The sequence below is a fragment of the Bombyx mori genome, chromosome 28 (assembly GCF_030269925.1).
Source record: "Bombyx mori chromosome 28, ASM3026992v2".
In the NCBI taxonomy this organism is placed as follows: domain Eukaryota; kingdom Metazoa; phylum Arthropoda; class Insecta; order Lepidoptera; family Bombycidae; genus Bombyx; species Bombyx mori.
Genome location: NC_085134.1, coordinates 683408 through 711138, shown reverse-complemented (window position 1 = coordinate 711138; position 27731 = coordinate 683408). Strand labels below are relative to the sequence as shown.

The 27731-nt window shown below is 40.1% G+C and overlaps 2 protein-coding genes across 6 annotated transcripts in view; one reads left to right on the top strand and one right to left on the bottom strand.

Annotated features, from left to right (window-relative positions):
* The window catches only part of LOC101740032 (uncharacterized), a 35972-nt gene extending 8697 nt beyond the window's left edge, over positions 1 to 27275 (top strand). For 2 of the 3 annotated variants that reach the window (XM_012696646.4, XM_038021129.2), the window contains 12 exons: positions 195 to 282; positions 12011 to 12192; positions 12827 to 13017; positions 13634 to 13749; positions 13874 to 14039; positions 14163 to 14662; positions 15341 to 15472; positions 16287 to 16401; positions 17180 to 17298; positions 18029 to 18258; positions 19002 to 19185; positions 20980 to 27275. In XM_012696646.4, the coding sequence (XP_012552100.2) occupies positions 195 to 282; positions 12011 to 12192; positions 12827 to 13017; positions 13634 to 13749; positions 13874 to 14039; positions 14163 to 14662; positions 15341 to 15472; positions 16287 to 16401; positions 17180 to 17298; positions 18029 to 18258; positions 19002 to 19185; positions 20980 to 21126 (2170 nt within the window). In that variant the 3' untranslated portion in view covers positions 21127 to 27275. Of the gene's footprint in view, positions 1 to 194; positions 283 to 12010; positions 12193 to 12826; positions 13018 to 13633; positions 13750 to 13873; positions 14040 to 14162; positions 14663 to 15340; positions 15473 to 16286; positions 16402 to 17179; positions 17303 to 18028; positions 18259 to 19001; positions 19186 to 20979 lie in introns of those variants that run through there. The other variant, XM_038021131.2, reaches the window with a different exon arrangement.
* On the bottom strand, positions 160 to 9994 carry LOC134201585 (uncharacterized). 3 transcript variants are annotated; one of them, XM_062676725.1, is made up of 3 exons: positions 3751 to 9994; positions 3431 to 3662; positions 160 to 2239 (listed from the first exon to the last, which is right to left on the bottom strand). In XM_062676725.1, exon 1 carries the CDS (start codon positions 9067 to 9069, stop codon positions 5368 to 5370), a length of 3702 nt encoding a protein of 1233 aa, XP_062532709.1. In that variant the 5' UTR covers positions 9070 to 9994; the 3' UTR covers positions 160 to 2239; positions 3431 to 3662; positions 3751 to 5367. The 3 variants fall into 3 exon arrangements, with proteins under 3 accessions (XP_062532709.1, XP_062532708.1, XP_062532710.1); XM_062676724.1 differs by having other exon boundaries at positions 160 to 3662; XM_062676726.1 differs by having other exon boundaries at positions 160 to 3662; positions 3751 to 9979.
* Positions 27276 to 27731: the final 456 nt, after the last annotated feature.

The following is a 27731-nucleotide window of genomic DNA, read 5'->3' as shown; positions in this document are numbered from 1 at the left end:
TTCTATACTCGTATAAGAGTGATAGTTCGCAAACTTGACATATGTTGGCATTAAATAGTATGTTTCTTACAGTCATTTTTTCTCCAATAAGCAATGAATTTTGTTCCTTGATAATAACACGGCCCTTCTCAATTGTGCCTATGCAAAATTACCACAATCTTTTATTTGATTTTGATTTATTACTTTTCTTTCAGATATCGCGTCTACTCGGGTCAAATATATCCAATGAGCATGACGGATATGCGTCTGATCGACAGCAAAATATCACCGACCTGGTGTCAGGTGAGTTGTATCTATTAGTTGACTTCGAGAGCCTTAAAACATACAGGATGCTCAATCCAAGACCAAGATTTTTTGGTTTGTGTACACAATTTCGCGCTAGAAGTATATGTCGGCGTTAAGCCAGGGTTTACACACATAAGGTCTTTTACAATCAAAATACAATACAATTTTATTTTGATTGTAAAAGACAATGACACAATTAATTTATTTTACATAAATTACTTTTAACTAATATAAACTAACATTGTTATTATTTAGCCTAATAATAGATGGCGCCAACATCATTTGCAGAACAATTACAATAGTTCATTAATTAATTACTGTTATTTATAATATCAATTATTATTAATATTTATGCTTTATTAGTATTTAATTATTTATACAGTCATTTGTGTTTTTAAACAATAATATTAACAATAATCATATTCTGAACATTTTCACATCAAAACAGTGTCTGCTAATTATTAAATACTAGCGACCCGCCCTCGCTTCGCTTCGGAAACATTAAAACACACATGAAATTAAAAAAATAAAATAAAAAAAAATTAAAAAAAGTAGCCTATGTTCATCAGGGACAATGTCGGCTTCTAATGGAAAAAGAATTTTTCAAATCGGTCCAGTAGTTTCGGAGCCTATTCGAAACAAACAAACAAACAAATCTTTCCTCTTTATAATATTAGTATAGATGGTAGAATAACAGTCTTATCTTGCTAATAATAAATAAATATTAACATAGAATAAACTAAACTATATATTATTGGAACGAAGCTCCTTACGGCAGGCTTGGAGGAGATAGGGATTTTGCTGCGCGACCGAATTGAAAAAAAAAGTGATAGTAAAACCGTAAGAAAAAGTCCGTGGAATAAGGCCTTGTTTTCCGCACAGCGATATTTCACCGCGCGATTTTTTTCTCGTAATACTTTATTTTTTATATGGGACTTCGTTCCTATCCGGTGTCCCACGACACCACACATCTTTTTTTATGTTAATTATTGCCAATAGTGGCGTTTGCGCCCATATATATTTGCGTATATCAATTTCCGTACGGGCTTGTTGAGCAAAAGAAGAAGCCACACGGAGAGAACGCGTGCTACGTACACACACACACAGCTTTAATAGTTTTCTATAAATACGTGAAACTAAATAGTTTCGGAACAATGCGTTGGCTTACATTATGAAAGTATGTCGATAAAATGTTTTTTTTATTTATTTCAAACATCCTAATTTTAATTACTTTAATCTAGTTATTTATTACTGTGGCTCCTAATCTTAACAAAAGCCGTTTATCGAGGACTTCAATCAGTTATGACGATGCTCGCCGCTAAGAATTGTTTTCTAGCTCCGTTTGAGGGAAGATACGTCAAGGAACACCGTGAATGGATAATCGTACCAAAAAAGCCGCAAAAACGTCCTAAGTAACCCCTGTACCCAAATATTTTATTTTGCCTTCGAAATACCTACTTCTCGGCGTACGTGATTACTATTAGTGATCACGACTTAACCCAACCTAATCTGTCTTAAGAAGGACGGAGCCTGGAGATCAGTAATACAGGTCTTTGAACCTAGCACAGACTACAGCTCTTTCGAAGGTTTACAAAATATATTATAAGGTAATTTCTATTTATATTTGTACTCTTATCTTATCTTATACCTTTAAACGAGCAATTCTTGTATAGGTATATATTGAATCTCGGAAACGGCTCCAACGATTTTCATAAAATGTATACAGAGAATTTCGGGGGCGATAAATCGATCTAGCTACGATTTATTTTCAGAAAATGTCGTTTTATTCGTGTTTTCAATAATCAACTTTGTCGATTATAATCAACTTTATGACTCTTCCCGACATCTATTGGCGAATAATAATACTATTTTTCGTAATTGAGAGCAACTAACTGCTTTAAAGACACAACAAGATGGCGTTATCAAAAAAAAATAGTACCATCCTCTAGTATACCTTTAAGAGAGAAATAAATAAATTATTATTATTATTACTTATTCGCTGGTAGCCTGAGGCCTCCAGTTTCTCGTCGACGAGGACCGTATCATAGGACAGTTTGAAAGTTAAGATATCTGTTGCACAAATATGAAGTCGTCGTGGCCTAAAGGATAATACTCCCGGTGCAATCGTATCGAGCGATGCGACCGTGCCCGTGTTCGAATCCCGCCGGCAGCTACTAATTGTTATATTGAAATACGTACTTAACATATCTTCACGAACGATTTCCACGACCAAAGAATAACATCGTGTAATGTAAATGAAACCCGCAAATATATAATTTGCGTAATTTCTGGTGTTTGGGCGTGCTGTGAGTCCGCATGGGTAGGTATCACCACACTGCCTATTTCTGCCGTGAAGCAGTAATGCGTTTCGGTTTGAAGGGCGGGGCAGCCGTTGTACTGTAAAAACTGAGACTCATAACTCATGACTCAAGGTGAGTGGCAGCGTTTACGTTATTGATGTCTATGGGCTCCGGTAACCACTTAACACCAAATGCGCCATGAGCTCGTCCACCATTCTATGCAAAAAAATGAAGACTGAGCTCAGGCCTCAATTTACGCTGTAGCCGTGTGCATCTATGACCATCTGCGTAATGCTCATCTACCGATTTACGACGCATTTTATTTATTTATTCAAATGACTATATCATTAATAGGTATATTACGAAACATCTGAACCTCTTATCAAGTCCGGACACGTGTCGTGATAACAAGATTATAGCATTTTTATTGATGTTCAAAGTGTGCAAATTTATCTAGTTAAAAGTATGTATATACGGCTCGTGATTTCGTCGTAGCCTGTTTGGCGAGACGTCCGGTTTTGTTGTTGTTCTATTATTATTTTCCTACATATTTTAGTAACCTAGGCTATTTTAGATTCACCGAAGTAGTAGGTGAGCTCACGGGGCTCAAACCTGATGACGTTGCTAACACGAACCCTAGCAAGAGCCGTGCTTCGCAGAATCTACCACCGGATCGGAAACGCGACCCACTGAGAAGATACGGCGAGAAACTCAGTGGGTGTGTCTATGGGCTAATTTACTGGCCGAGCCCTTCGTCGCAAGCGACGGGTTCGACCAGAACGATGACCGGTGCTTTGGGTTAAAAGTTGTATCAGTGCGTAATAATATGATAATGAATGGAATACCTAAGCTATTTTGTAAGTAGCGCGGGTAGCAAAAGTACCCTGTCATCCATTTCTATCATGCGGGATGGGTGTAATATGCTCTGCGTCAACCCTGTCCCCCGTCTCACAGGCCCCTACTGGGCTCCAGCCCGGTCCAGGACAGGACGCCGGCTGTGAGCGGCAGGAACTTTTGGTGAGGTTCAACTCCCACATATCCCACGTGCCGGACGGGTGGGGATCCGGCGATTTTCTCCTGTACAAAAAATAAAAATCCATATCTATGACGAGACGGACACATCTTCCCTTCCGGTTTGGATATAACAATATAAATAAATACTTACTAACGATCACGCCACGTTAACTGGTCCCGTGATAAGTTCTAGTCCGCCGTCCGCCGCGTCTCCCGCCGCTGTTGTCCACGCGTTCGATGCGTGGACATCCTCCGGCGCGTTGAAAGCCTTGGCTTTCAAAAAGTAGACGAGATCGAAGAGACGGCTCTCTCTGCTTCGTGATCATCTTTAGATTCTGAAGTGGGCAGAAGACATAGCTTATTGATGGCCCTTCGCATAGTGCCCCTCGAAGTGGTGATGTCAGCCACCCTACTGACGCCATCGGCCCCTGGGTAGAGGCGACACACACGCCCCATCCGCCATTGTAATGGCGGTAAGTTTTCTTCCTTCAGAAGCACAACGTCCCCACAGGCGAGGCCTTGTTGCCCCGTGCGCCATTTGGTGCGCTGCTGCAACTCGGAGATGTACTCCCGGCGCCATCGCTCCCAGAAGTGCTGCCTTATTTTCTCAATAAGCTCGTATCTGTTTGGTCTAGTAGCAGTGATGGGCTTCGTCGGAATAGACGTAAGTGGTCTCCCAATTAAGAAGTGGCCTGGGGTCAGAGGAGAAGGATCAGTACAATTGGACGAGAGAGGAGTCAGCGGACGTGAATTAAGGATAGCTTCAATTTGCGTAAACAGCGTTGCTAGCTCCTCAAACGTCAAAGCAGCATTTCCAGCTACACGTTTTAAATGAAATTTTGCTGATTTAATTCCAGCTTCAAATATACCACCGAAGTGGGGGGAATATGCGGGGCTAAATACAAATCTGATTCCTTCAGAAGTAGCATAGTCACTAACAGTCTGACGGCTGGATCTAAGCAACCTACCTAGTTCATTGTTTGCACCCACAAAATTCCTGCCGTTGTCGCAAAAAATCTCATGACATTTACCTCTACGTGATATAAAACGCCTTAGGCATAAAATAAAAGCTTGAGTACTCAGTTCACTCACCAGTTCTAAATGTATTGCCTTTGTACTGAGGCAAACAAATAAACATAAATAGCATTTAGTAATACGGTTACCACGACCTTTTCGGTTACTAATCATGAAAGGTCCAGCAAAGTCAACTCCACACGAGTAAAAAGGAAAATAAGCATTTGTACGCGCTTCAGGTAAATGACCCATTATTGGCTGCATCGTATTCGCTCGTAGGCGAACGCAAACAATACATTGTCTAACTACTTGCCGTGCTAAACATCTTCCGCCAATAGGCCAGTACTTATCACGCACTGACGCTAACAGCAGCTGTTGACCTGCGTGGAACAACCGTATATGTTCATTAATCATTAATAACTTGGTAAAATGATGTTTTGAATCTAATATTATAGGGTGCTTCTTATCGAAATTATAATTTGAGTTTCCTAAACGACCACCCACACGAACTATATCGTTTGAATCTACAAAAGGAGTCAACTGCAGCAATTTGTTCTTTTGTGGCAGTTGTTTTCCTTGCTTGAGTAACCCAATTTCAAATGAAAACGATTGCAATTGACATTTTTTTATAAGTAGCATCACTGATTCATTTATTTCATCTGAGTTTATAGGACCTGAATATTTATGTTTGTTTTTATTGCAATTGTTAACAAAACGTAACACATACGCAAATGTTCTACTTAATTTATTCAAACTAAAAGGTACTCCACCTTTTGAAATCTATAAATAAACTACCGTCATCAGAATTGTCTACTGCAGCTATCAACGAATGTACCTTTAACTCAGGTAAGTTTTGAACTACGAAAGAATTCTGTGGCCATTCTAAACGTTCCTTCTTCAGGAAAGAAGGACCTTCCCACCACAAAGAGGAAGACAAAAGGTCATGGGGTTCGACCCCCCTTGAGGCCAAGTCAGCTGGGTTCATATTCGTAGGTACATGTCTGTGTTCAAAAGTACTTGTTAACTCGTTGATTTCATTAACCCTATTGCAAACAAACATTTTTAGATTTCTTACATCAGTTCTTAACCATCCTAAGACAACTGTCGAATCTGTCCAAATAGTTTTGTAAGTTATGTTAAATCGTAATGACTGTATAACTTTATCACATAATCTAGCTCCCAGCAAAGTACCGAGTAATTCCAATTTTGGTATAGTAATAGGTTTTAAGGGTGCAACTCGTGCCTTTGCGCATAAAAGTCTAACAGTAATCTCGTTTTCGTCATTTATTGACCGTAAGTATACACATGCGGCATATGCTTTCTGTGACGCATCGACGAAACAATGCAATTCTATTGACATGGGGGTATTGCAAAGAACATTTCTGCTAATTTTAATATTAGAAATGTAGTGCAAATTAGAAATAAATTTTAACCACGTATCTAATAGATTTTGTGGTATGGGGTCATCCCAATTTAATTTAATGACCCACAATTGCTGTAAAAATATTTTAGTTTTAATAATGCATGCACAAATTAATCCCAACGGATCAAATATTTTACAAATAGTAGCTATTACGATTTTCTTTGTAACAATTTGCGGTGACGATTCCACTTTCGAAGGAAATTGAATAATGTCTAGTTTTGGAGAATAATTCAAACCTAGCACGCTGGATTCTTTAGTCAAATCTACCGGGTCGAATACAGTATCATCACAATCGAGCGCCTGCAAACAGTTAGTACGAATTTTTTTTAAGGGAAAACATGCTGAATCCAAAATTCTCTTAACATTTACATAAATGTGCTGTAATTCATTTTCACTATTCGCACCTGTATTCAGGTCGTCAATATAAAAATCATTTTTTATTATGTTCGCGATAGTGTCGTCAGTACACTCCTTAGCTAATTGTAATAAACATCTGGTGCTCAAAAACGGAGCGCTGGCCAACCCATACGTAACTGTATTTAATTGTAGAATCTTTAAATTATCGTTCTTGTTTGGTTCCGTACTAAGAGATGAATCCCTCCACAAAATTAACTGAAGGTGACGTTGAGATTCATGCAAGGCCGTTTGTCGGTACATTTTCTCAATATCCCCTAAGAGAACAAATCGGTGACCGCGAAAACGTAACAAAATTGAGAATAAATCAGACTGCACTACTGGACCTACAGCCTGTATGTCATTTAATGACTTCCCAGATGATGTTTTGGCTGAGGCATCAAACACTACTCTCAATTTCGTCGTTTCACTGTTCTCGCGAAGCACACAGTGATGCGGAAGGTAATTGCCAAACCTTGGGCGATCTACTTCACTTAGGTGACCTAATTCCTTATATTCATCAATAAATTTAGTGTATGACTCCTTAAGTTTCGGATTTTTATTTAATTTTAATTCTAAATTTAAGAAACGTTTTCTAGCCATATAATATGAATCACCAAGACTAGTTTCGGGTTCTTTTAAGGGCATACGGACACAAAACCGACCGTCGGATAAGCGGGTCGTGTTTTCTATAAAGTCAATTTCACAAAACTGTTCCTCTAATGAGTATGTTTTTGTCTCTGAAGGTAGTTCCTCAATCTCCCAAAACTTCTTCAGGGAATTATCTATATTTGAAAACTGATTGAAATAACAATAGACCTCCGAGTTGGATTGACTGATACTGAGTGGGCCGGCTATTAACCACCCTAATTGTGATTCTTGCAAAGTAGGTTTATTAGACCCTAACTTAATTTGATTTGTCCCAATAATGTTCCAAAATATGTCAGCTCCTAACAGCATATCTATATTGGAAGGCTGGAAGAACCTTGGATCTGCTAGTTGTATACCACATGGAATATCTAATTCGCAAACGTCTATTTCGACACTGGGTAAAATACCTGTTATCGTTGGCACTAGTAAACAAGAGACTGGAGTACTAAATGTCGATAAACAAGATTTAATCTGAACGACACACTTTCCTAAAATGTTAGTTTTAATATTATTAAGACCACAAACCTTTAAGGTTTCACTGGAATTCTCATTGAACCCTAACTTCTCTCTCATAGCTTCGGTCAGAAATGACGATTGACTACCAGTGTCCAATAATGCTCGTGCCTTAACCTTTTTATTTTTCAACTCATTAACTATTACTACCTGCGCCGTACACAACAAAGTATGAGTCATCGTCGTAGCTGATAACGTAACTGGTTCATTTTGTTGACTATTTGCACTTTGTTCTGAATACGTATTCATGCTATCTTTATGAACCAAAGTATTGTGTCTACCTTTACATATCTTGCAAGAACCTTTTAAACGGCACTGATAACTATTATGCCCACTACGTAGGCACTTAGTGCATAATTTTAACCGTTTTACTTCGCACATTCTATCATCATAGTTCATTTGTTTGAACTTCGGACATTCATAAACAAAATGGTTCTGGCTACAAACTACGCATTGATATTTTCCCGTATTTGCATCCGAAGCAGCCAAAAAAGATTTCACCTGTCTTTTATTTTGAGAGTGCATAAAATTATTATGTTCCTGTTTATCGAATCTATTATAATGCGTTGTTTCCAAGATATCTGCTCGGTTACGTAAGAACGAGTAAAACTGATCCAAAGATGGTAAATCCGATAGACTATTTTTATATTCTTCCCATTTTATACTAGTGGTGGAGTCCAACTTTGCTGAAACTATGAATATCAACAAGACATCCCACTGATCAGTAGGAAGCCCTAGAGTGTGCAAAGAACTCAAGTTTTTCGATAAATGATCAATTAAATATCGCAATGCTTTAAATGATTCCTTCACAATTGGTTCAATGTTAAGTAATGACTTAATGTGATTATTTATTAATATATTTTTACTATTATAACGATTACATAAAATTTGCCATGCCTTTTCATAATTGTCAGCGGTAAACTCAATTGATCTAATAACGACAGCGGCACTACTTTCTAAGCTTGATCTGAGATAGTGATATTTATTAATTAATGGAATCGAGTCGTTTTTATTAACGAGGGAATCAAAAGTGTCCCTGAACTCTAACCATTTCAAATAGTTCCCGTCAAATCTCGGCAAATTTATAGTTGGTAACTTTATAGAATTCATGGGATGTGAATATTGATTGGACATACTTTCGTCATGCAATGACCTCTTCTCTAAATTCGCACATTCAATCAATTCTTTAGCCGTGGAAAGAAGAGAAAAGAATTGTGATTCAATAAAATCCCGCTCATTTAACTGTTCATCCTCATTTGAAGACAGTAATTCAATATCTGATTGTATGGCGTTAAAATCCGACAGTAATTCTTGAAATTTATCAACCCGCAAAGATATCTCTTTGACTTGAATGCTAGTTATCTTTTTCGCACCTACTTGGGTTAAAACATTCAAATAATCTTTAAATTTTGTCAGCCTACCTTTGACTATGCTACGCTTTTTGACAAGCTCCTTTAAAGTCTCTTTTCCTTCCATGGCCAATTAAAGAAATAAATAAATTGAACAATGAACTAGGCAAGACAATGAAATGGTCAAACCAGTTTTAACGGTTCCGTTGCGGTGTGATCCAGCCGCCTTACCGTAGTTACCACTCGATTGCTTGATGGGTTCGCCAACCACAAGCCTAGCACTACGCCAGAGAATATCTGGAAATATGTAACGTTAATTTTAGGTGTTAGAAGTTGGTAAGCTTTGTTAGAGGGTAGGCAGAACTATAAAAAAAATTACTGGGCAAAATTGAATAAATAGCTACGTTTAGCTTTAAAATATTTAGCTAGGAAGTAAATAGCGCAGATAACTAGTAATTTAACTTTAAGCTAAAACCATCATCTAATGGGGTTTATAACTTTATTTAATTTTTAAAGAAAAAATAGGAATGCGATAGGTACTTATAGGCAAGCTTTCGCAATAGCCGAAGCGTAAATTACAAAGAAATAGTAATAGTGCACTTGTTATTATCTTGTAACGCTTTCGGAGCGGCAAGCCGTACGCAAATTAAAAAGGAAAAAAATGAGAAATAGTGGATAGGATTAAAAGGCCAACTTCCCTTGGGTATCCCGCCAGACGTCCAGCAGTCCTCAGCAAAGTCTTCACTTCACCAGGGCAGAAGGCAGCATAAGCAGCAATCCAATCCAATCTCTTTGTTCCGTAAATTCAAATTCCCGTAACCGTTATCCGTTTTTTTTCGATGTTTATCCGAAGATTGCAGGTTCGAGTCCTGTCACGGTCGCCACTAATGTTAATAAAACTCCAATAATACAACTCGCTTTATAATAATTAATATGTACTTTATAAATTTGGAGATTAACATTAAATTCTTATGTGCGGTCGAAACGTCCGCTGTTGATCGAGTCTGTCGGCGATCGCGATCAGCTGATGCGCCCCCCCGTCCGCCGCGTCTCCCGCCGCTGTTGTCCACGCGTTCGATGCGTGGACAACAGTGTATCATACTATATATACATCATTAAACATGTATCATCATCGGTCCTCGATGCGTTTGCAAGTTTTCAAGTTAATCGGTTTCTTGAGGTCTGTGAAAATGACGTGCAAAGATTCCGTTACGTATACCAAGCCAATAAAAGCGTATTAATAAATTTCGTGACTTTTCGACTTATTCAGCATGGCACTCTCCCGCCCCACTTATCACCGCCTGTGTGCTTATTGCGAGTTATTTAACTTCTCGATCCCGTAAAAGTTAACTTAAATTTGTATGAAGTTGGAACAGCGCCCCTAGCGGCAAACGAACAGAAGCTGTTCCAACTCCATACAAATTTGAGTTAACTTTAACGCGATCGAGCATTCCCGGTCCTGCGGACAGAACGGTGAACAGTCGACGTCGCCCCAAACACGTCATTTCGGATCCTCCCGATCCACTATCGGTGCTTTTAGCTACCTCAAGCACCGGTCATCGTTCTCGTCGAACCCGTCGCTTGCGACAAAGGGTTCGATGAGTAAATGTTACAAACACGCACTTTTTTTTTATTGCTTAGATTGATGGACGAGCTCACAGCCCACCTGGTGTTAAGTGGTTACTGGAGCCCATAGACATTTACAACGTAAATGCGCCACCCACCTTGAGATATAAGTTCTAAGATCTCAGTATAGTTACAACGGCTGCCCTACCCTTCAAACTGAAACGGATTACTGCTTCACGGCAGAAATAGGCATAGCGGTGGTACCTACCCGCGCGGACTCACAAGAGGTCCTACCACCCGTAAAGCAAACATATCTTCCAACTCATCAGTCCATTGCGACCATTAATAATTAGCTCATTGATCGGCGAAAGCGTTAACGCAGTCCAAGACAGTTTTTATCACATAGGCTTAGTTGTATTGCCCTAAGTCTGCGGCTGATAACACCCAATGATAACTCTCTTATCGGTTACAACTTGTCGTTTAAAAGTAATTTTTTATGACCCTTATTCGTTGAGCCATAAAGTTTACGATCGCTGGCATGCTTTTCGATGAATTATCAGGGAAATTTGATCACTGTTTAGCGCGGCCTAAGGTTCAAGTTTCCTTATAATTTCATGGTCATAAAATTCTTAATAGATATAAGAGCCAGTCTGGTTTTTATTGACGTTTTTATAAAATTAATTCGTAGAATAAATAAGACACCATTATACAATACCATACAATACTGTGCGGATCTAAAACAGATTAGAACAGCAAATTGAGTTTTTTTTTATTGCATAGATGGATGGACGAGCTGACAGCCCATCTGGTGTTAAATGGTTACTGGAGCCCATAGACATTTAAAACGTAAATGCGCCACCCACCTTGAGATATAAGTTCTGTGGTCTCAGTATAGTTACAACGGCTGCCATAGCCCTTCAAACCGAAACACATTACTGCTTCACGGCAGAAATAGCCAGGGCGGTGGTACCTACCCGTGCGGACTCACAAGAGGTCCTACCACCAGTGAGTAGAGAAACTAAATGCTTGTAATTTTGGTAATTAAATTATTCCCCTAATCTAAAAGCCCATGAAAAGGTCGATGACATCCGAGCTCTCCAGAGCATATTGAATAATGTCATTCTGAAATTTCCAACAACAAAATTGAATTTATTAATATATTCCTTTTAATATTTAATACTATATAAACTATTTATGTATGTATATATGTGTGTACTTATTTATGTGTGTATGTATATGTGATTGTGTATATATATTGTGTATGTATTTGTAATTTAATATAAATTTCATTGCACCTACCACTATTTACTCTGCACTACCTTTGGGTGACTGGTAGAGAATGCCTTAGGCATTAAGTCCGCCTAGTACCAGCAACCTTAACAGAGTGATTCAATAATCGATCACGGGTACTTAACCCCAGCATCATAGAAATGCCTACCTTTATATTAAAAATCTTTGTAGTTGGAAGATTTTTCCTAAAATCGGGCATCTTATTCTTTCAGAGACAAGTCGTAAGATCGAATGCTACATTCAACGCTTTCGTGGTGCCAGGTCCTCCGGAGATGGCCGAAGAGCTTGTCCCGGTCTCCATGACCAGAGAGCTGGAGCTAGAAGACGACATGAAAGAGTATTGGGGCTTCTATCTGCTCAAGGGCTCAAGCGTTACTGTTTCAGCTTGTGTTAGGTAAATGATTTTATGATAAGGGAAGTTTCCTCAGTCAATACTATCATCCTCTTGGCCACTTCTTTTGAAAACCAGCTATTCTTGAAAAATAGGTATTGAGATGGAGTTTGGATAAGTTTTAAGTGGTTAAACCAATTAAACGGTAGCCATGGTAAAACGTGGTGGTAGGACGTCTTGTGAGTCCGCGCGGGTAGGTACCACCACCCTGCCTATTTCAGCCGCGAAGCAGTAATGCGTTTCGGTTTGAAGAGCAGTCGTTGTAACTATACTGAGAACTTAGAAATTGTATCTCAAGGTGGGTGGCGCATTTACGTTGTAGATGTCTATGGGCTCCGGTAATTACTTAACACCAGGTGGGCTGTGAGCTCGCCCACCCACCTAAGCAATAAAAAAAAACGTAGTCACCGTCTCTATGTTGTTAATTACCACCTGAAGCGAAGCGGAAAAAGCGAATTGAGAGTTTTAAAATGTTTGTTGAGTGTTTTAAAGTGCTTAAGTGTTCTAAGTGTTGGATACAGTTTTAAGTTGTACTTTGGTAAAATTTTATTTATCCCGAGCTCCAGCGCGAAACAATATGATATACACACCAGTCGAACATTCATTTAATGAATTTCACAATCTGTTCTCTTCGCAGTTGGCCAGGAGCCTCCCTCATAATGATTAAGGGCTACAAGCATCTCCAGGAGTGCGCCTATATTGGAGACGACTCTTCAGAAGAACTGGACGAGCTGATAGAGGCGTACAAATTGGGGCTGATGACGAATAGCACGTTGCTGGAGAAGATACAAGAGCTGAAGAAAATCGACGGGAAGGCTAACGATCCTGGTAAGGTTGTAAACGGGTGAAGAAACTCATCACTGAACCAATCCTCCTTCACTTTAACTTTCAAGAAGGTGCTTTGTTAAACAATTACAATACTTTTTAATAATTCGATAGTTTATCAGTGTTAGCAGCACCATCGTACCTTTTTTGTTTATAGCTTAGTCTGGTGGAAGACTTCACAGCCCACCTGGTGTTAAGTGATTACTGGAGTCCATAGACATCTACAACGTAAATGCGCCACCCACTTTGAGATATAAGTTATAAGGTCTCAGTATAGTTACAACGGCTGCCCCACCCTTCATACCGAAACGCATTACTGCTTCACGGCAGAAATAGGTAGGGTGCTTGTACCTACCCACGCGGACTCACAAGAGGCCCTACCACCAGTAATTACGCAAATTATAATGTACAGCCCACATTGATTCACGAAATGGATTGATTCACATATCAGCTTATTAGCTAGCAGGATGAAGACGGTCGGCGGCACACAAGTGTATGCTATAGCTGCCTGTTTAAAAGCAGATGTGCGTTAAGCCACCCATCAATAGGTTAGGACCTACCTGCGGTTGATCAGTGTAGGCCGCACATGATGCTGACGACAGTGTCCGGTCTGTTGCAGACACAATGAGGCGCCACAGAGCTGGAGTCAGCTTCTACGACGCTAACAAGACAGCTAACGTGAGCGCGCTATCGGAGAATGTCCACAACGCTGACGTCACCGATCAAGATCCAAAAGTGAGTGTGGAAAATAAAGCCTTTTTGTTTTGACCCTTCGAGTACGTGACCTCCAATGATCCGGTCTTCAATTATCAATAGGCGAATCAAACTGAAAACTTATAAATCTGTCTGTATCTTCCAGGAACTGCGTGAGATTTTAGAGAGGCTGCACGCTCTCCGTCAGGCAGTAAAAGATGAGCAGTTAAAATATTACCACATTCCTTCTCATTTGATGTCTCTACCGGCTCTACATCGACATAGAGATGCGAACGTTGATAGAGACGAGCGGAGATGGTTATCATTTGAAGGTTCGTTCATGGCGTTGCATCAAAAGAAATGACAGCTTGCATTCCAAAGAATCATTCAAAGTTCAATAGGGTTAGAGACCGCTGTGAGCCAAATCAAAATTTTAACATCGAACATTTTTTCAGAACTCGACGGCACTAATAGTGAACACATTAATAAAAAGGAATCATCAGATACCAAGAATACTACACAGGACCCTAATGTGGAAGAAATCAATAAACATAATCTAACAACCATCGAGGATAATATAGTTCTTGAAACGACTGAAATATATCCAAAAGCTAATGGCGTTAATGTTGAAAATGAGAATAAATTTAAAACTAATTCAACTGAACCAGAACTTAAGTCGACAAATAACACTATCAAACATTTCAAGGAAAAAGATGCTACCGTAACTCCAACCCCGTCTACTGTGCAGAATGGAAAAGAAATATTAGAATCTAAAGAAAGCATTGAACCTGTTACCAGTCACGTGGCACCAGAAGATTCGAGAAGACAAGAAAATAACGAACGTAAGAGTCGTCTGAAGGACAGAAGATACAATAGACCGAATGGACACAACAACCACTTAGATATACCTTATACGAAAAAATATGAAACCACCACGACGAAATACGAGAATACGGTACTTAATTTTCAAAAATTCTATTTCATTGAATAAGCTTCCATTCACAAACAGCCAATCTAAGTGATAATACAATATTCTGGGGGTATTGCTTCGTTAGGTAATAAAAGGAAATTTAATAAAGATTGATGATCCATTTTCGCAATCCACAAGAGAGTTCTGACAAAGTTAGGTGACCGAAGTCTGCAGCCTGTTGGGACGCAGGGGAGAGGGGAGGGTTAGGTTTGATTAGGTGTGAGGAGGGGGAGGCATCCGCCGCGACCACTCTTCTTGTTTATGTTTAACGAAATGTAAATATCCTAGGCAGGGCTCTAGGGCAAACCCAAATTCCTTTTTCACCAAAACCAAGGAATGGCGTATTAAGCAAAAACCCGCTAATATTCCCTAATCCGTACTGACATTATTACGAAAACAAAGGAGTCTTCAACTTCATTGTTCGCATAACCGGCAGAGTCCGTATGCCTACGACCCTCGGTAACTAATTAGCACCCGGGGCTGACTTCGCTCTTCCGTCTGCAACAGTAATTCATTTTAAATCAAACCCATGACAACCATCTTTCCGTACTTCTTAAACAGCGTTAAAAGGGTTCACGCTGGGCAAGGGTTTCCGCGGATGACAGTGGCCATTTATCATTTTAGTTATTTTTAGCTGCCATTAATTAAAAACGTATCTTTCAGGAACAAAACTCAGAAGCGAGTTCACAAGAAATTTTCGAAGATGTATTGAGGAGACTGCGAGCCCTGGGAGAGCGCGGGGACCGGGTGCTGCGGAGACTACACGCGAGCGTGGGAGGGACACGCCCCGGGGAGGTACGTGCACTACCTCCCGCACTCGCTACAACACTCATACAAATCTGACGTCACAGATATGACGGTCATCGTCATTAACAGTATGACTGAGCGGGCGACAACTAACTCGGACGACGTTTTGATACGAAACTAAACGTTTTGTGTTGTAATTAGAACTATTGTCATTATATTGTTTCCGCTGTTTCGAATACTTGAAAGTTCGTGATCGCGGAAGACCTGGGTGTTTTTCGTCGGTGTTCCAATCAGTAGATGTTACGTGGGATCCACGGGCGTCCGGCCAGGGTCGAGGCTAAGGTTTGTTGTGTAACCACCAACCAATAAATCACAACTGGCCAGGTTTGTGAAACCACCAACAAATAAATCACAACTAGCTAGGTTTTTGAAGTGAAACTTCTTTAAAATCGTTGTGATGTGATTTCAAACTCGATGAAACGAAAAAATGAAACGTGAAGTTAAAATATCAATTCACAGAGGGCGCTACCTCATACTATAAAATATGATTTACAATTATTTCTATTTAGTTTGTTATCAACAGATGTCGCTACACGTAAATTCAACAATTCCTGAATCACGATGACGAGATGTTACACAGTTGATAAACGTTCTCGTATTTCTCTTGCTGAATCATACATAGCGCAGAGATACCGTGATCATGCAGGCGGTTCCCCAGGGTGAGGCTTCTCCATTGCACTGTGAAGTGGTTGACCCTTGCGATTATTCTTATATTTTATAAGTTTCACTACTACCGTGTGTGACTTTGCACACACAGACGTTATTTTAGAAGTTTCATCAAAATTTAACTCGACAATTTCAGGGTTCGCACTCCAACACCCTGGCTGCGGCTCGCGGAAGCAGCGAGGAGCTGGATCGGCTCCGTCAGGTCCTGGTAGAAGCTATCGACGAGGAGAGAACTAGGGCGCAAAGGCAGCGTGAGCCACTTTCTTTAATTCAATAAACATTATAATTTTTTTCTTTAGTGGTCTTAACGCGTACTGGTAGCCTGCAAGGGTAGGTACCACTATCATACCCATTTCTGTCGTGAAGCAATAATCCATCCAATCCATCCAATAATCATCATACCCATTTCTGCCGTGAAGCAATAATGCATCTCGGTATCAAGGGTGTTTTAAAAGCAGTCGTTGCATTGTTCAACTTGGGCTTAGAATTTGTTGCTCGTAGTGCTTGTCCACCCAACTAAGCAATAAAAAAAACACTGGAAAAAGTTCCCCCAATCAAAATAATGTTACGCACTGGGGTTCGGGATAAATAAAATTCCACCAAAGTACAACTAAAAACTGTAATCAGCACTTAGAGCACTTAAAACTCTCAACAAACACTTTAAAATTCTCAATTCACTTCTTCCGCTTCGCTTTAGGTGATCCGTTCGTTGTTTCGCTTCGAGTAGCTCCGATTACTGACTGACTGCGTGCCATCCCTGCAACGCTTTTATAGCCGATACCACGTCCCTAGAATTATCGAGAATATTCCACACATCTTTAGTATTGTGTTTCCGTTATCTGACAATAGATGGCGTTGTACTTCTCGAGCGTTCTAGGTGCTACTAGATCCTTCGATATTCGTTCGACTATTCGGCGATAGATGGAGATGAAGACCCCTCTTCTGAATTTCAAATACGTACGAACTTGCGATGAAAATTCTTCCCGCTTCTTGAACAGAAGAATGCACAGACCATTGATTGTATTGCAGAGAAGCGACGTGACACTAGAGAGGAGGCGCGCGCCAGGAGGGACCTGATGCTGCGACAGCAGGAGCTGCAACAGCTGCTGAACCAAAACGACGAGGCGAGGGATCTCGCGGCAGAAGAAGTAGGTACATAGTGTTGTGTTCTACTGCCCAGACAATACTCCCCTCGTAAATGAAATTTTATTCGAAACTAGCTGACCCGGCAGACTTCGTAGTGCCTCAATCGATAAATAAAAGACTTTACTGGTGGTAGGACCCCTTGTGAGTCCGCACGGGTAGGTACCACCACTCTGCCTGTTGCTGCCGTGAAGCAGTAATGCGTTTCGGTTTGAAGGATGGGACAGCCGTTGTAACTATACTTGAGACCTTAGAACACATATCTTAAGGTGCGTGGCGCCATTTACGTTGTAGATGTCTATGGGCTTCAATAACCACTTAACACCAGGTGGGCTGTAATATCGGCCACCCATTTATGCAAAAAAAAAAAAAAACCGGTGGTGTCTATAAAGGCAGTCTGTATAAGTCCAGCACTTATAAATAAACATCATTAACCACGGTTTTTGCCACGCACCATCCGGCTACGGAATGAGCTCCCCTCCAAGGTGTTTCCCGAGCGCTATAACATGTCATTCTTCAAACGAGGCTTGTGGAGAGTATTAAGCGGTAGGCAGCGGCTTGGCTCTGCCCCTGGCATTGCTGAAGACCATGGGCGACGGTAACCACTCACCATCAATCAGGTGGGCCGTATGCTCGTCTGCCTACAAGGGCAATAAAAAAATATATAAAAAAAGCTCTCTTGGCTCGTATAATTTGGTCCTAATACACATACTTAAAAGGAACTTGTCACTCCAGGGTCTCTCACCAGACGGCTACGCGGAACACCACGACCAAGTCAACGAGACGACAGCATTCGACATGAGCAATTCGGAGTTCTGGTCGTCGTTCTCCAGCAGCGAAGAGGCGCTTCTAGAGTGCGCGGGTCTGGTGCTGTACCTGCCGCTGACGCCGCACGGTGCCTGTCGCCGCGGGGCCGGTGCCGACGACGCCCTCTCCGCCTCCAAGGCCAATGCGCTCACGTACAGGTCAGTGGCGCCGGTGCCTTGCGAGACAGTCCCGAATCTATAGTGTGCGGAACAGCCCCCCCACTCGTTAAGCTGGTCGGATAATCCATGCAATCTGTGTAATCATGCATTCTGGGACAATCAAGGACTTTTTGGCGGGAACCCGAGGAGTTGGCGGTAGTTCTTTTGACGTTCAACAAGTATGTACTTTCATTTATTGAATAAAAAATTTTTGATTTGATTTGAGTGAAGTTATGTGATTTGTTTTATTTTGTCTATTTAGTGTTTCTTCAGATTTCAATGTGTAATAACGGTGGTTTATTAACTGTTTAATATCTGTGAAAGTGCACAAATGCGGGAAAATGAAACAAAGCCGCTGGACGTAACTTCTCGGGATCCTCCAAAAAGTCCACTGAAAAAATCTCAGTAAATGACCACCATTTTACTAAGATTATATTTCATCCCATATCATCTCATTTCATTTCATCCCAGTTGATTAATGTCTCAAATTAATCATCTCGATTTCATTTCATTTCACTCCATATTATCATTAATTATAAGAATCCTCCATATTATAAGAATATAAATCAAAATAAGACATGTCTTAAAGGTCTTAGTTACCAGGTCATAAAATCCCTTTAAAAAATGGGACAATCAAGCAAACAAAAAATATACTATAACACCCGCAAAAGACCAATAAAATATTTTAACAGAAACTTTAATTAAATATGTATGCCGGTAAAATAAATTCCCTTTCGTCACAGAGTCCCAGCGAATGGCTACTACTTCTTCGTGTTTAACTCCGAGAACGAAGTGCAGAGGAACTACATCCGGGCTCGGTTCGACCTTCAGAAGACGAAGTACGAAGTGGCGCGAAGCAAGCTGCGCGAGTGCACCAACAGCACTGCGAGATGCGATTTGGCGCTGGACATATTCTCCACTCAAAAGGTACTGTTAAACGAGAATTACAAAAATTCCCTTTTAAAAAACGATTTATCTTATCTTATCTTATACCTTTAAACGAGCAATTCTTGTATACTAGAGGTCCCGCAGTAGTCGAAATTCGACTATAATTAATTGGAATTGTAAGTTTGTACACTATAATGATTGTATTTTCAACGCAAAGACTACACTATAGAAAAATATTAATAAAGACAAACAATATTTAATCTATTCTCAATTTAACCACAGACGTCAAGAACAAAAGTTTGAAAATAAATAAATAGTATGCATGCGTGTGTGTGTCAAATACACGGTAGTGTGTGTAATGTTTTCTTTATTGATTTAATGTATCTTTTATGCATTATTTAAAAAAAAAATTAGCATTGTGCTCTTCTTCTCTATATTCTCTATAAGTTTCGCAATTTTCGTAAAAAGGGATACAAAGTTTCTGCTTCACGTATTAATATATAGATATATGACGGAGTAGGGACGTCTGTAATGTTTTTAAAACGGGTGAACGAGCTCAAAGCCCACCTGGTGTTAAGTGGTTACTGGAGCCCATAGACATCCACAACGTAAATGCGCCACCCCCCTTAAGATATAAGTTCTAAGATCTCAGTATAGTTACAACGGCCGCCCCGCCCTTCAAACCGAAACGCATTACTGCTTCACGGCAGAAATAGGCAGGGTGGTTGTACCTACCCGCGCGGACTCACAAAAGGTCCTACCACCAGTTCATATGGCTAGTTCGCCACGCGGGTACCTACCACCATCCGGCCTGTTTCTCCAACGAAGCAACGTGCAAACCGACCTGAAGGGTGCCCGAGCTATTTTAAAGACTTCGAACTCGTGGGTCAAGATGATGGGCGGCATTTAACAAGAGCAGTGAACACAAAAGACAACAATTTCTCTAAACACTTTCACCGCAACAATATCAATAATACTAGACAATCAGCTACAATGGCGGCCACTTATGAGGCTTTCACTTTCACCAGAGCTTCAAGATATGGCTTTCGTAAGCTTGAATAAAGATAATATTGAATGTAAATAATTTGAAGTCGTCGTGGCCTAAAGGATAAGAGGTGCGGTGCTTTCGTGATGTGCGATGCACCGGTGTTTGAATCGCAGGCGGGTACCAATTTTTCTAATGAAATACGTACTCAACAAATGTTCACGATTGACTTCCACGGTGAAGGAATAACATCGTGTAATAAAAATCAAACCCGCAAAATTATAATTCGCGTCATTACTGGTGGTAGGACCTCTTGTGAGTCCGCGCGGGTAGTTACCACCGCCATGGCCTATTTCTGCCGTGAAGCAGTAATGCCTTTCGGTTTGAAAGATGAGGCAGCCGCTGTAACTATACTGAGACCTTAGAACTTATATCTCAAGGTGGGTGGCGCATTTGCGTCGTAGATGTCTATGGGCTCCAGTAACCACTTAACACCAGGTGCGCTGTGAGCTCGTCCAACCATCTAAGGAAAAATAAATAAAGTTTTGAAATGCATTTATATTTATTGTATTGTTAATCACATCTCTTGGTGTTCGGACTTTACAAGTCCAGACTAGAAAGATCTCCGAGAGGAAGTTTATATTTTGGCGGATTGTGTGTTTAGTGTGAGTTTTCTTAACGTTCTCGATAGCGTAAAAGTTAGCTAATATTTGTATGGAGTGGGATCGTTTGCGTACGTTTGCCGCTAGGGGCGCTGTTCCAACTGCATACAAAATTGCGTTAACTTTTACGCTATCGAGAACGTTAAAAAACTCTCACTAAACACACCACACTGTTTTTGTTTACAGGTGGTCCTTGAAGTGCCTCTCCGTAACAACGACTCCTTGTGGAACGAACAATTCGTCATCATATCGGAATGCGAACCCAGGACCTCAGTGTACATGGTGTGCGTTATCGCCGTGCCGTTGTTGATAATGATATTCGCCTTCCAATGAGACACAGAAAAAAGTATGTAATTATTTTTTGCGTAAGATATTTTTCGTGGATTTTTGACGACGATTCCTTTTGCCGAGTATTGTGTCGTGTAAAAGTTGAATTACTGTTTAGTGAGACGTACATCTACAAACCAGGAGAACTTCTCCAGTCCACATAATTTTGTAATGTGTTTAGGGCCTAGGTAATCAATCAAAACAATCACAATCCAACAAAGAGCACAGATGAATACATTTGTTACTATAAAGTACTACAGATCTCGCACATTGTACGAAACATTAAACTTCATAGTCGGAGCAATCGTCCGGTCGTAGGACGCACGTTGTCGCCGTTCGCGTCCTTGCTCAAATATTGTCTTTTTCTGGCGGACTGCTTGCAATATGCGGCCCAGTCAAGGCGTTTATGCACGATTTCAATCGGCACAAAAGATATTTAAAAAATATATATAAATAATAATAATAAATATCTAACAAAAACTGCCAAGCTGTCGTTATAAGATTAGTTACTTAGAAACAAGGATCCAAATATTCTATATAAATGTGATTAGTATAAGTGAAATTAGATAAGAAAGATAGCTTTAAGTATTGAGGAGTCAAAGACAAATAACAATTTTACGGCTTAATACAGTTTGTTTGACAAGTTCACCCAGAACTGTGAAGGTCTAACGTGTTGTAAGTCCAATATGATACCGACTACCTTTTATTTTTATATACTTGTACTAGCAGACCCGGGCACACGTTGCTGTGGCTAAGGTTTTTGACGTGACAACGTCTTATAATTCGATGGAGCCGGCTGCACGCACGAAAAAACATGACTCATGCGGCGTTACCTCGCTCTGAGGCGTTCCATTTAAGGCTTGAAGTGCAAGCGAGAGCGCGCAACGAGCGACAATATCTATCAAATAAATAAAATTAAAATTTTCTTTTGAAAAATGAAACCATTCCATCAGTATTTCCTTATGACGTCACGTTCAACTATCGTCAGTAAACCGACTTTACAGAAAGAACAATTGGATTTCGCTGTATTGCGTTTACTACGAAATAAATTTCACTTATACTTTAGCCTCAGCAACACGTGGCGTTTATGCCATTTAATTGCAGCTTACGTGAAACGTTGGTATTTTTAAAACAGCGCCATCTATGAGATATTAATGTCAGAAAGTATTACAATTGTCTGTTAAAAACTGATTTAAGGCGCCATCTGTTTTAGACTTATGAAACTTACAATTAATAACTGTAATCAATATAAGAAATCATTTTAATGTTAATTAATAAATATTGCGACCATTAATCGAAATAAAAACCATCCTATGACCTAAGTTGGAACAAAACACATATTTAAAAAAAAAGAAGATAAAATCGGTTCAGTAGTTTAGGTGTCCATCGCGGACAAACAACGTGACACGTAATTTATATATATTAGGAAGATAAGCGAGCTCACGACCCACCTGGTGTTAAGCGTGTTCATTAAGCATGGTGGGCGCAAGTTCCAAAAATGTTTACGAGAACTACACAGCCATTCAGTACCAGTTTGAACAATCTGCGCAGAATTAACTATCAATGGAAACTGTATTAAGCCGTAAAAAGTGTTGAGGTTGTGATATTCTTAAGCGTATTTCTTTACAAGCATTTTTTATGAGATTCCTAATAGATATAAGATTGGTAAATAGCAGTCGTAGAGGCAGCGTCTTTGAGATTTGGTAGGTGGCCACAGTTTTTTATTGCTTAGATGGGTAGACGAGCCACCTGATGTTAAGTGGTTACCGGAGCTTATAGACATCTCAAACGTAAATGCCACTACCTACCTTGAGATATGAGTTCTAAGATCTCAGTTTTAACAGTACAACGGCTCTCCCACCCTTCAAACCGAAACGCATTACTGCTTCACAGCAGAAATAGGTAGGGTGGTACCTACCCGTGCGGACTTACAAGACGTCCTAACAACCAGTAATTACGCAAATTATAATTTTGCGGGTTTGATTTTTATTAAACGATGTTATTCCTTCACCGTGGAAGTCAATCGTGAACATTTGTTAAATAAGTATTTCATTACAAAAATTGGTACCTACCTGCCTGTGGGATTCGAACACCGGTGCATTGCTAGATACGCATGTACCGGACGTCTTATCCTTTAGGCCACGACGACTACAACAGTGTACCCAATGTCCTTCACACACACGAATGTAACACCGTTAATTACATTCATTTAAGCATGTTTTTAACTAATAGAATTCAACCTTGGATTCGTTTATAGGAATGACCAAATCGAGAACAAATTCATGGAATTTTTGACTTCCTTTTAACTGATACTAAATGGGATAATGAATATGTTACGGAGATTATTATTTAGCGGCACCACAAATATTATTATTTTTTCCTACCTATGCTGATAGCCTTGAGAGGCTATTTCAGCTTCACCCTAACGTTTGTAGGTGAGCTCGCGGGGCTCAACCGGAGAGTTGCTAACACTGACCCTAGCAAGAGCAGTGCTTCGCAGAATCTACCACCGGATCGGAAACGCGACCCACTGAGAAGATCCGGCGAGAAACTCAGTGGGCTGTGTCTGTGGGTTAGTTCGCTCGTCAAGCCCGTCGCTTGCGGACGGTGACCGGAACACCACAAATAAATATCTCTCTAAATATATATCGTACATACGTTGCTATAAAGTTACTTAAGTAAATTTTTGTTAACATTGAACTTAGTATGAGAAAATACATTTTTTTATATGTTATTAGCGACCCGCCCTCGCTTCGCTTCGGAAACATTAAATTTTATTATTAATTAATAGCTGAGTCTCGCGACGTTACCCGCGGTTATTGTCGTACCGCGAGTGACGCCGCGGGGCGAAGCTAGTCTAAAAAAATTAGCCTAAGTAACTCCTTATATCATCAGCTAAGCATCAAAAATTGTAAAATAAAGGGTGCGTGTACTTATGTACGCGCGTAAGAAGTTATACTTTATTTTTATTAAATTTGTTTCTTTTTTTATTATTTAAATTTTAATCAATTTGAAAAAAAATCAATTAAACAACATCCTCAAACACGCATATTGGACATCCCTTTTCTTGACATCGTATAAATTCGGTATTTCTCGGTACGGTTCGGAAAGTTCACCTGCGGCTATATTCAGACTCGCCAAGTTACTTCAGTCGTATTGTAATGAGCGATTTAGTGGGCAACTTCATGTGGCATTCAAAATGTTATTTTGGTGTATGTACCGTATATATATTCGTATGCATGTAGTAAAAAGCGGTTATTTCAATATACAAACAGACACTCCAATTTTATTTATATGTATAGATTAGTGAGACGAGAGAGATGTTTACTTTTACTGATGAAGTTTAAAGTTGTAGTTTAAATATTATCATTTAATTGCCTAGCAGAACTATATAATAATTCTTTAATAAGATGAATTTTCCAACGTTTCTCCTGAAAAATTATATTATTTGCATAAGTGACGTACCGTATGCGTGATTGGTTTTTTTTATGATTGGCCCGAAGGCCTTTCTAGTTTCACCAAGACAAGCTGGCGAGCAAATGCTCAGCCAGGAGGTGTGGGATTTGCTAACAACTGCCCGAGCGCCTCCGAAGGAGACCTAACAACTCAAGAGCAATTGCTTCGCGAATGAATCTACTACCGGATCGGAATCGCGACCCACTGACAAGATCCGGCGAGAAACTCAGCGAGCTGATGCATGGGTTAGGTTGCACGTCGACCTCTATGTCGAGTTCGAGGAGTACGGTTACCGGGGTCCCTAAGCCTTCTCCTAGTGTTAGAGCTGAAAGCGTCTAATGTGTGATATGTCGTAGTCATCAAAGACATGAGAGAGATGCTTGTTTGATCGTTTTTTTAAATAATGCAAAGCTTATTTTAAGCTCTGCCTACGAGTACAATCGTATAAAAAAAACACCACCAAACAATGTTACAAGTTTATTTTGGATCGCGTATTAACCTAACTAACATCACGAGTGCACGCATTCTTGTTTCAAACATGCAATAAGAAATATTCAAGGTTAGAATTTTTTTATTTTTTTATTGCTTGGATGGATGGACGAGCTCACAGCCCACCTGATGTTAAGTGGTTACTGGAACCCATGGACATCTACAACGTAAATGCGCCACCCACCTCGAGATATAAGTTCTAAGGTCTCAGTATAGTTACGACGGCTACCCCACCCTTCGAACCGAAACGCATTACAGATTCACGGCGGAAAAATAGGCGGGGTGGTGGTACCTACCCGTGCGGACTCCCAAGAGGACCTACCACCAGTGATTACGCAAATTATAATTTTGCGGGTTTGATTTTTATTACACGATTTTATTCCTTCAACGTGGAAGTCAATCGTGAACATTTGTTGAGTACGTATGAATTCAATCAAAACCATCGCAAGATACTAATTAATTAACATCAAGGCATTGAACACAGTTAACGGTCCGACCACAATCTGGTACATCAGAACGTCGTCCGATTTCAATTGAAACACGCGGGCTTCTTGGAATTTCGATCATTTCTTGGATAGGAGTCTCGGAGTTCAATAGTTTGCTATCAACACAGAGCCGCAAAGAATAGAGGCGGCTATACACATATACCTCAAGTAAGCTACCCAACTAATGGGTAACACACCTTACTGGTGGTAGGACCTCTTGTGAGTCCGCCACACTACCACCCTACCTATTTCTGCCGTGAAGCAGTAATGCGTTTCGGTTTGAAGGGTGGGGCAGCCGCTGTAACTATACTTGAGACCTTAGAACTTATATCTCAAGGCGGATGGCGCATTTATGTTGTATATGTCTATGGGCTCCAGTAACGACTTAATACCAGATGGGCTTTGAGCTCGTCCAACCTTTTAAGCAATAAAAAAAAAACCTTTGCTTTGCTTTGCTAAATATCTGTGACTGATTGGGAAGAGTTCCGGATCAATACAGAACTGTAGAGGACTAGATTAGATTAATTAAATTAATTAAATTAGACTAATTAGAGGCTAGGTTAGATGTTGTGATTATATTGTAGTCTAATGCGGGACCAGTTCCAAACAGTCCCGAGTAGAGCACTCGCAATGCATTATTAATTAGCTAATGTAATAGTTAATCATAATAAATTAATTGAAGTAAATAAAATTCAATGAGATGCACGGAATGACGATTTACAGTCATCGATCGATACGTATTGACCGTGAATGAAATGTTTTACATTGAATACATAACAAACGCGCCGAGGCTTTGTGACAGCGGTGATGGTAGCATAGCGGGTATAGCGCATACAATTTCTTATTCTATACATATACTGTATGGGAAGACAAAGACACGGCTGGACTGGTGGTCAATGATTAGCGCAGCAAGACATTGAAACGTCAACCCTACCACCCACCTTAAGGCTAAGGATCAAAGTCTAATTTGAATAGTATAGTGTCTGTCTTATCCTTGTATGGGCAAGGGCGGATCCAGCTTTGGTGCCAGGAGGGGGTCACATAGTCATGGTCAAGTCAAGAACTTATAATTTAATTTTGATAACAATAGATACAAGTAAAAAGTAGGTATTTTATTAATGTACGTAAGTGCTGTAGGTACTTAAAAATATTTATTCTTTATTGTACACTTGAAAAACTTAACACATAATAACTTGTACATACACACGTACATATTGTCATCTTCTCTTGAAGACATCCAGAGAAGCACTATCACGCCCGGAATGAGGCAGCTTATTTATATTCCATAACCGTGGTCCTAAAATCATTATGTTCAATATGTGGTCCACCTGGAACCAGCTCAGGGGGGGGTCATGACCCCCATGACCCCCCCTGGATCCGCCCTTGTGTATGGGTCAGCGTGTTGGACCACTAAAACGGTGGATGAAAGGCGATTGCATGGAGCAGAGATACGAATGTTGCGATGGATGTGTGGAGTAACGAGAATGGATAGAATACGGAATGAATATCTTAGAGGAAGTTTGAAAGTAACACCCGTGACAGAGAAGTTGAGGAGTGCGCGTTTGGGATGGTATAGACATGTGATGAGACGACGAAAAGAAAATGAGGTTCGTAAGAGAGTTTTAACTATGAGTGTGGAAGGTTTTATAGGAAGAGGTAGACCTAAGAAAAAATGGATGGATTGCGTGAAAGACGATATGTGTAAGAGGGGAGTGAGTGAAGAAATAGTATATTATAGAGAAGTATGGAAGGATAAAACATGTTGCGCCGACCCCACGTGACTAGGATAAAGGCAGGAGAATGATGAGTGTCTGACTCAATCTTCGAATCCAAACCCATGACTGTTTCACGGCAGAAATAGGTAAGATGGCGGTACCAACACGAATTGAATGCTATTAGATGAGCCGAGATTCTCTGATACAGTTGGTACGTAACTTTTTTCGAAATTTGAAAGAATTCTATGAATATTCAATACAAATTCCTTTTCGTATGTCAGAAGTAACGTTGTAACTATACTGAGACTTTAGAACTTATATATCGAGGTGGGTGGCGCATTTACGTTGTAGATGTCTATGGGCTCCAGTAACCACTTAACACCAGGTGGGCTGTGAGCTCGTCCATCCATATAAGCAATAAAAAAAAAAAGATCGCGAATCGGTTGGTTCACTCTAAATTTAATAT

Bases quoted from the DNA above. Each gene is read 5' to 3' on its own strand.
- LOC134201585 (XM_062676724.1), bottom strand. From the start codon at position 9,069: ATGGAAGGAAAAGAGACTTTAAAGGAGCTTGTCAAAAAGCGTAGCATA.